This window comes from Asparagus officinalis, chromosome 7, assembly GCF_001876935.1.
Source record: "Asparagus officinalis chromosome 7, Aspof.V1, whole genome shotgun sequence".
NCBI classification, from domain to species: Eukaryota; Viridiplantae; Streptophyta; class Magnoliopsida; order Asparagales; family Asparagaceae; genus Asparagus; species Asparagus officinalis.
In genome coordinates this window covers 131,892,515-131,902,407 of record NC_033800.1, presented here as the reverse complement: position 1 = coordinate 131,902,407, position 9,893 = coordinate 131,892,515, and the positions used below count along the sequence as shown (strand labels likewise).

At 35.6% G+C, this 9,893-nt stretch overlaps 1 protein-coding gene across 1 annotated transcript; it reads right to left on the bottom strand.

Moving 5' to 3' along the window:
- Positions 1,509-5,572, bottom strand: LOC109848024 (NADH dehydrogenase [ubiquinone] iron-sulfur protein 8-A, mitochondrial). Its single transcript, XM_020417285.1, has 7 exons — positions 5,479-5,572; positions 3,185-3,238; positions 2,975-3,066; positions 2,786-2,899; positions 2,547-2,614; positions 2,355-2,466; positions 1,509-1,868 (listed from the first exon to the last, which is right to left on the bottom strand). Exons 3-7 carry the CDS (start codon positions 3,026-3,028, stop codon positions 1,773-1,775), a joined length of 444 nt encoding a protein of 147 aa, XP_020272874.1. The 5' UTR covers positions 3,029-3,066; positions 3,185-3,238; positions 5,479-5,572; the 3' UTR covers positions 1,509-1,772.

The following is a 9,893-nucleotide window of genomic DNA, read 5'->3' as shown; positions in this document are numbered from 1 at the left end:
TAGTTTTTACACCAAATCACTATTCCATCTCTAACCCATTACACCAAATTTTACACCAAAAAATAATATTTCTTTTATGATTCTTATCTTCTAAATTTTTTACCTATTTTAAATATTTAACAAATTATATATTATATATTTATATAATACATTACATATAATTAATTATAATAATATATTTTATGAATAAAATACAAATATAAAAATAATTCTCAAACCCAAATCCCCCAATTTCTTCTCCTCCTCTTCAACCTTCCTTTTCTCAAACCCAAGAAACCTCAAGACCAAATCCACAACATGCTGAGCCTCCTTCCTCTGCTCGTAGGCTTGAAGCAACACCGATTCTTTCTTGCCTGTTGAAGGATGGAGAAGAGCTCGTCCGGGACATTGGGGGTTTTTTTAAAAATAAAAAGCAAAAAAAAACCAAAAAATTGATGCGCCAAAGCTACAGTGCTGCACCAAATCTGGTGCACTACTGTAGCACCTCATCAAAATAACGCTGGATTTAGCGCTCGATTGGAGGGGGATTTAGTGTAAGGTTTGCGTCATCTTGGTGATTTAACGCTCGGTTGGAGATGCTCTTAGAGATGGTGTGTACAGGATTCGCGTTCAACAAAGGATTTGTTTGGGTTCCTATTAGGGGTGCTAAACCAAATCAGTATCCGAGGAAATATTCGTAACCGTATCCGTTAGGATACAATTAGGTTACTCAAATCTATAACTGACAAGTCACGGATATGGTTTTGTAGTGAAATATCCTGGTCTGTATCCAAAATATCCGAAAACATATTAGTCATATTGTTACCATAGGTTTACTCTGTAGATTATGAATTTGAAGTCAATTTTGATGATCAAGATGTCTAATCTTAGCTTTTCAGATATAATGAACATATTAATGAACTCTTTTGTATCACATTAATTATTTTTTTTATCCATACTTCTAGTTTTCCCATATTCATTTTGTATCTACATCAATATCCGCTTATATATCCGCACGTATGTCCGTATCTGCATCCGATTTTAGCAGATATAGGTATAAATTTTCCTTACCGAGATATATCTGTATCCATACCCGAAATGGATAAACGGATAGGGATGTGATATGTGTCATGTCCGAGTCATATCCGGGCCGAATGCAGCCCTAGTCCCTATTGTAGGCGTCGATTGACAACATACCAAGTGAAAGACTTAAAATTGAAAGACTTAAAATTACAGTTGCACGTCTTTGGATTACTTTAGTTACTTGTATTTTGTTTCACTGCAACTGATATTAACAGATGTAAATAGGTCCCGGCCGGCGACTGTGCAAACTAAAGCGCAGCAAAAGCAAGTCGTGGTTACGACTAAACTGAACTGCAAACGGGAAAACCCTAACACCTCCCCTTCACCTCCATAAGTTTGGAACTAAAAATTATACTGCCACGCCTCATAAATACCAAAAATCTCACCTCAACATCTAACAATTGTTGGAAGACAGCATAAGCACAACCCGATCTCCTCCAGGAGAATTAGAGAACGGAAAACATTAACGATCGCTTAAATCACAAGAATTGCCAACAACAACAACAGGAATTGGAAAACCTATGTCTTTGTTTCTAGAAATAGAAAGGAAATAGATAATTTTGTTACAGAAAATGTATCAGGCACATGAACCTTGAACAAGAACAAAGAAATATGCACTGTAAGCAGGGTTGCCTTATTTGGAGATTGGGTCTTGGGCTAGACAAAACAAAGCAAATGTAGCTCAATCCTCAATACTGATGGATAAAAGATTAACGATACAGGCTTTCAGATCTGAGGTTCTCTGCGATCTCGGTCTCCCATCTGTCGCCATTTTCGAGCAGTTTCTCCTTGTCATACAGCAACTCCTGCAAATGATGGAACAGTTACGGGTCTGTTTGTTTCATTTCCTAAAAACATAGTAAAAGGATATAAATTTCCATAGTTTTCCATGCATTTCCTCGAGATGCTTTCCCGTGTTTGTTTTGGTATGAAATAAAGGGTGGAATTTGAGTGGAATTGTAATCTATTGTTTGTTTCAATCACAAAAAATAGGAAACGAAACCCACCCTCAATACCCTAATATTTAATTAACAAATTTCACATGTCCACCGTTTCCAACCCTAATCCCGATCTTCTACAGTAAAATTGTTTTCTGCCCAAAACTCAAGAATAGGAAAGTTTTGCTGTCATTGCTTTGTGAAACAAACACAAAAATAGGAAAGTTTCAACAGAGAATTCCAAAACTGACAATGTCAGAGGTTTTCCATATGGCCTCCGGAATATTTTAGTGAAACAAACATGCCCACTGGTTCAGGTAAATTAAGAGCATAATAACGGATTACTTTTATTACCTCATGGGTTTCTGTGGCAAATTCGAAGTTTGGACCCTCAACAATGGCATCTACAGGGCATGCCTCCTGGCAGAACCCGCAATAGATGCACTTGGTCATATCAATGTCATACCTGTGCATTCAACAATAGCTCAACAGACAGTACAAACTATAGAATCTAGATCGATATAAAGGTATCAGAAACGGATGTACCTTGTAGTTCGACGACTGCCATCTTCTCGCTCTTCTGCTTCAATCGTGATTGCTTGTGCTGGGCATATCTTAACGTTGGAAAAAATATTCATTGATGAGAACAAAAGTTTTTTCTTCTTTGTCGTATGTGAAGAAATATTGGTGGTCGATTTATCAAGCATCTTATACTGTGTTATAAAACCAGAAAATGCTAACTATATCTCAAGGTAATCCTGTGCATAAATATATATAAATCCTACCGCTTCACATAGCTTGCAAGCAATGCAGCGCTCCTCACCAGTTGGATAACGCCGTAATGCATGTTCCCCACGGAACCTAGGACTTAGAGGGCCTTTCTCAAAGGGGTAATTTATCTGTGAAAGCACAGATAGATTAAAAAAACCTGGCAAAATAAGAGTAGTATCAAGAGAGTATAGGATAAAACTTACTGTAACTTTCCTCTCGAAAAAATATTTCAGTGTCAGACTCAGACCTCGAACCATTTCAGTGAGGAAAAGGGTGTTTATACTTCGCTCAAAAACTGCAGGAAAACACTATAAAATTAATATGCATACACCTCAATTTAGAAAAATTCACAGCAACAGAAAATAAAAAGAAAAAAAGAAACAAGCTATAGATCGTAAATCAACGAAGTTTACCAGTGCTCCAATCCTTAGCGACCTCCTTTGCAAGTTGCTCTCTCTCCTCATCCTCTGCATATTGCCATAATGATTAGAGCGCTGTAAATGATGACTACACTCCTACGGCAATATGCTCGTTTGTGTGCACAAACAATAAAGAAATAGTATATAAATTTGAATTTGCAGCAAATGGATCCTGCATATTTGCTAAAAACCCAAAGTTTCCAGGTAAATTTACCATATAAATTACAGGAGCCATTGATCAGAAAGCAGAGGAAGAAACAAAATTGAAACTATAAATAAAGAGCAATATTTGCCTGCTTCACACAAGGGAATCACCAAATGACCCCAAGCCCTGGCTCTTAATAATTCAGAGGCATGAACCTAAACAACAAGTGCACATGATGAGTAGTTCAGAGGTGTGTAATTTGACAAGGGTCCAAGGCCTATGCGATTGTAGAAATTTAATGTATTTCTAGTACTGAATTAATCAAGCTGGCAGCTGATAGTGAAGTTTTTTGCTTTAATATAATGATATCCCTATGTAAAAGTTGGATACATCCGAAAAACCAACACAATATGTCAAGTAACATCCAGCCTTCAAATTTAGCACAGCTAGTGCTTCTTCAAACTATAAACAGATCTTATTTAGCCAGTTATGAATGACCAGTTTCACATTTTACTAATATTGGATCTTTAGACCAAGGAAAATGGGGAATTGCGCATATTTAATGCTCAAATTGGAAATTTACAAAACAATAAATATCCAGAAAACTACAATCTCATGAGTGAAAAACAAGGGGGATGCAACAAGCAGGAGATACAGTGCATGGACAGGAGGGGGAAATAGATGCAGCCATGATATCTCACATTTGATAGTCATTTTGTTGGTTAAGGTTTAAATTTTGTTTTTCACCAAATATCTGGCTCTTGGAATGCTTTAGCATTTGAGAAATCTGCAGGATATAAGTTGATGTTTCTTTATAAGCTTTCAAATACTGTCAACAAAAATTGTTCAAGATATTGGAGCACAATAGTTACTCATCCTGATTAGTAAAAGGGTTTGATGTACAAGTATGCTCAACAAAAACTTTGCCTTCTCTACTAACATGCTTCTATGATTAGAAACTTACAGTAAAGATTCTTCTCAAGCAATTGATTAAAACAAAATGAAAAAAATAAAGTTTGATACATATAAATATATAAATATACATAAATGTAGCCACATCCCTGTACCCCACTTTTATGAATTCGTCATGTTTCGTACGCATATGGGTACCCACACCCGTTTCCATGCAACTTAGATATTTACTGTAGTCTACTATGGTCACTGTTCTATACGCCTCAACCCTTTTAACATATAGTGGACTGAAGTTCGAGAGTCAAGAAACCTAAAATTTAGGCATTTAGGTTACAAATCAAATAGCTTTAGGACAATAAAAGACATTCAATCTGCGATCATTATGTGCACACCAGGAAATTCTCTACCATTAAACTTTTTGTCCATACGGTTTTCAAGGTGCATCAACCTTAACAGGCATGTGGCAGCAGATAATTTATTTGGACATCACCAAGCATAAAGAAAAACCTGAAGGTGATGGTGAAGAGTCATTCTCACCAAATTATAAAAATTCATACAATGTATGACAACAAATGATAATCCAACAATTTCGGCCATGCCATCTTTTTCTTACGGTGTTGGAATTATTCTCAGAAAAGCATCTGAAGAACAAAGGCATAAGCAAACTTAAGATGGAAGTGAAATCTTTTGTTAAATTAATGGATGCATAAACAACAATCAAGAGCCAGTATGATACAGTATCCATAACATTGATGGGCTAGGCCTGCTTTCATTCATCAATTAAACACAAGCATGTATTTGTACGCAATCGCAAGCAGACAACATGCTCACACAGAGATACCAAAACACAAACCCATGTGCACGAGTAAACACACACACACACACACCAAAAACTCCAAAACCACAGAAAAAACGGACCTATAAAACATGTAAGTGGTTGTGCAGGCACACACATCTGAACAAAAAATGCAAGAAATGTCTGTCTTTACATGAATGAGCACACGTCTACACATTCAACTATCAACATCATTCACACTATGAATAATAACGCTTATTTTTTACCATGTCTATGATCGGTATGATCCCATCTAACTTATTTCCAGTGTGCAAAGGAGCAGTTAAATGTTTCCCTTAGTTGAAGTGCAATCCTTTATGAGTGTCAATCAGAATAGATAAACATGACAATGCAAAATGTGTGCAACCTTGAAATATTAGGAAACATTACACATACCTTTTAAACCCTTAATTCTTGAGTAGGAAGGCTGTGAGCTGAATTCTTGTGCATGACCAGTTACAGCTCGTGCAGCAGATGGTCCAGCTTGTACCTGAAACAAGATAATAACCATCATCATCGACACTAGGATAATGACAAAAGCAATCACAAGGGTGGTCTTTTTGATAAACTGTTGGTACAAGACAAGCAAATACTCTTTCTCCTTCTTACAAATGAAGAGATTCCTATAAGGCTGACATCAAGCCAACAGGATTATAAGATGATATAAAATACAATCCACAATCCTTGATAGTTGATACAAGATAGCCCTAAGTTCCTAACAAAGATAGCCCTAAAAAGTAAGTTCCTAACAATCTCCAGACATCTTATCCCTTCATTAAAGTATTACGTGAATAACTAGCGGGCGTTAAATGGATGTCACACACACACACACACACACACCCAACCCAAAAAATAAATAAAGGGTCAACCAGACATCCTTTAAAAGAAATACAGGTAAGGTTTTAAATATTGGAATCCATGTTGGTATTGATTCCCTATTTAAAATTGATGTTTGTAGTTTTGGTTCTCTTAGATTGATATTATCAAAATTCATTTGCCTGAAGCTTTAATTTTAACAAAAACAAATATTTGAAAATAAAACTACTTAACAAAGCTGTGAGATCCTTAGTTTGATAATTCATGAAATTTAGATAAGTTTCAATATGTTTAGCATGGGTACTTCTATTCTAAAGTATACACATGTCTGACGCTCTGAAACCCCTACCAAACACCGTCTTAGATGCTCCTTAGATATATGGATACATGTATCAAGACGTGTATTTCTATAACGCATCTTTTATTTAAAAGCGCTCATCATACATGCCTTGAAGGTATATTTTACACTTCACATACACTTCTTAGAATTCGTTGGATACTGATCGGGGTCATTTCAGCCCGTACACAATTTGGAACTATTACTTTAAAGGGTCTTTTGGGTATAGGTAAAAGTGAGCACTTTTCTATTTATAATCTACATAATAAAAGAAACATAAAATTTTATGGAAATTTTTAATTTATTATAACATGCAAATGAAAAAACAATACGGATCTGATGTAAATCACTTCAATACGCTCGCACATACATAAAGTCGTGTCTCTATACCATACCTTTTGCAAACATATTGTGCTCCCTACTCATTCCCACACTGTACCCGTGTCTATGTAACATAGGGTTCACTAACTTGAGCATTTTCACGTACTATCATATGTGAGAACACTAAATAGTGTCCAAGATCCAGCAATAAGTGAGTCTGTAGCTAATCTGTGAGAATCTATATGATTTTGTACATCCTATATAAAAGGAGGACAAATTTAAATTCAGGCATTGGCGGACCAGAATTTTATCTTAGAGGGCCAAGAATCTAAGATAAATAAGTGCCTTCTTTTTTATTTTATTTCATTAATGAGATCAAACTGAAGTAAACTAGTATCTCAAATTCTCCTATGCTCTCCTAAAATTTCAAGATGGTGATGATGTCTAAGAACTAAAATTAGCTTAGTTGTGGATAGACCTCTTATATTATCAGTTTATCACTAAATTGCGGATAGACCCCTATTCTACTATTTTCCCCTGTGAGTGAATTCTTTGACTCTTTTACCTTCAGGAGGTCTATTTGTTAAATTAAAAAACAACTAAAGGAGTCAAAAAAAATTCAGAGATAAGGTCTATTGACCAATTAAGAAACCCCTCTCTTTACTTTTATGTGTCGAACTACCCCATTCTCCAAACTTTTTTTTTGGGTTTAAGAGTAGTTGGGCCTTCGGTGATAGATGGGGGCCTAATTGATAGCAAACTAGCAATTATACATGTTGGACCTTTATTTATACACATCAGGCTTTGATTTGTCAGCTCAACTAATTTGTGAGAAGGCCATCTTAAGAGATTTTTTAAGAAGCTAATCAAAGCTAACAATCCTCATCATATGAAGTCCATGGGAGCTCCTTTTCTTTCTTTCTTTTTCCTCGTGGGGTGGGGGGGGAGGCCCTCCATCCGTGAACCTAGCTACGCCCCTAAACTCAGCTATTATAAGCAAGGTCAACTCGGTAGCCTCCAGCAATTAAGAGACCACAATCTGTAGTACAGTAATACTTATTGGATCCTGGTATGGAATAGGAAGGATATAATAATTCATAAACCTAAGGATATCAGCCCAGTCTAATTTCTAGTATGTTAACCTGCTGTGAAAAAATTTGAAATTCCAAGACTTTGGCGAGTGCTAGATAGTCTATGCGCAAATGTGTAAGATAACACATGATGTACCCACTAGTTGCTTAGACAAACTATACTTCATAAAATTAAAAGTGCACAAATCTTAAATCTTTCTACATATAATATAAATTTAAGAGTACAAATAAAGAAACTAGTTTGTGATCTTTGTGGGATATGATATCTATTTACTATTCAACTACTGATGTTGTTTTCTTCCTGAACCTTTTTTCTCTTCATTTTTCTTATTCATGATAGCATCAATATTTCCTCACTTTGCCTCATCCAAACTAATTAATTTTCAGTTTATTTTCTCCTTCCAGCAGTTACTGTCAGTGTTAAAATGCCTCTCACTAAGTTTTATCATTAAGGTGTGAAAAAGAGTACCTCTACTGGTCTGAAGAGAGAACCGAGAAGAGAAAAATCAGCTCAAAATTGACAATTGAAATTCTCACTCGAATAACTGTGAAACAGAACAGTGTATAATGAATCTGATTAAACCATTTCGCTAGATATCAGCATAAAGAATGCATACCAAGTTGTTATGGTTAACGTAAGACTTTAGGTTCTATTAGAAAAATCAAAGGCTTATTCTGAGGATGGAGAGCCGCTTTGATGCAACTAACAAAAGGTTTTGACAGAGGGAAGCAAGATTCACAACAAACACAACAAAAGGGAAAAAGTTCCATCAAGGATTTCTCCACATGAGTGCAAGATATCACAATATGCTATGCACATGTACGTTCAATAATTGTTTCCGGAAAGATGGATAAGCAAGGAAAAAGCAAGAAGCTATTTGTGCAGAAAGCTGGTGTATGGAGGGACTTAAGAAGCTGTGGAGAACTATCTAAATGTTATTACATGGACTGATCTACACAATCCACTGTTTTCATAGAATGGATAATAAATATGATTAAGAATGCCAAAGTCTTACTAGTAGTAACATTTAACAATTTTCCATTGACTCCCATACCGTGAAATCCGTAATAGAAAGCTATTAAAAGGTTTTACCTCAATAGTATAACTTTATGATGTGCTTGAAAGCTTGGAAATATTCTGCAGTGATTTACATTTGATTTCATGACCATTTTTCTTAGTGTATTAGCTTTACGACACAATAAACCAATTTAACTCACACTAAATTCAGTTTCCAACATCAGAATACACTTGATTACTTTCAATCCCAGATGAACTTATTTATGCATACTTCATGAATCATAATATACCAAAGGGAACTAGTGTTTGATCTTGGCATATCTTGCTTGTTTCTTCTTTACTTCTATTAATAATTTCTGATTCTGTGAAATTGTGAATAATGATTATTAATCTTACCATTGCTCTCTTTCTAAAGGTCTAGAACCATCTTTTTTTCCTTCTAGCAGTTACTATCAGGAATCAGATCCCTCTTACTCTGGTTTAACCATTTTGGCACAAAAGAACAAGACTGAGAGTCAACAGTTAAGAAGAAAAACCTTTCAGATAGGCACATATATCACTTCAAATAAGTGCAGAAGTTTAATATACAGAAAGAAAACTTCTATTCGTATATCCAGTTTTCGAAAGTTGCCCCAGTCGGCAGAAACTAAAGATTTTACTCTACACAAAGCCAAAAGGGTATTGCATGGATCAGCCCATAATCCTTAACCATTCCCATTCCCTTTAATTTATGACAGCGGCAATAAAAAGTTATGAAAGGCGCACCGGTGTGTTGCTTCTGGAAAGGCCTCAGCATTTTGTATCTGACTTGCTTTATTTATCCAATTCATGCTCTAGAGTCCGCAAGAAACCTTTAACTATGGAGAAAAATAATCTAATACTTACAGTACTGTATTCACTTCTTGTCTCCCAAACCACCTAATATTAAACCTGATGCCCATACAATTGACATTTCCGTGTCATCACCGGTATGAACCTTCTCTATTGAATCCAGACATGTCCATTTATTAACTCATGATATAGAACAACATATTTGCAATCCTTCTGGAACTTAATTCTATTCGATCCTAATGCCCTCCTGATAGTTGCAATTTCTCCTCCATCAACTCTAAGAACATTTGGGCTCATAGTTAGATGTGAAGTATCCCAAAAATTGTAGTAGCTATAGAGAATCTACGATCATAAGATCGTAAATAGATGCCAAATCACACAAATAACATGGAGAAGT

What these genes read in the sequence shown, in the direction of transcription:
- LOC109848024 (XM_020417285.1), bottom strand. Translation starts at nt 3,028, where the DNA reads ATGGTTCGAGGTCTGAGTCTGACACTGAAATATTTTTTCGAGAGGAAA. An exon ending in TTTTCGAGAGGAAAGTTACA is followed by an intron (nt 2,900 to 2,974) that starts GTAAGTTTTATC and finishes GTGCTTTCACAG; the next exon opens with ATAAATTACCCCTTTGAGAA. An exon ending in CTTGCAAGCTATGTGAAGCG is followed by an intron (nt 2,615 to 2,785) that starts GTAGGATTTATA and finishes TCCAACGTTAAG; the next exon opens with ATATGCCCAGCACAAGCAAT.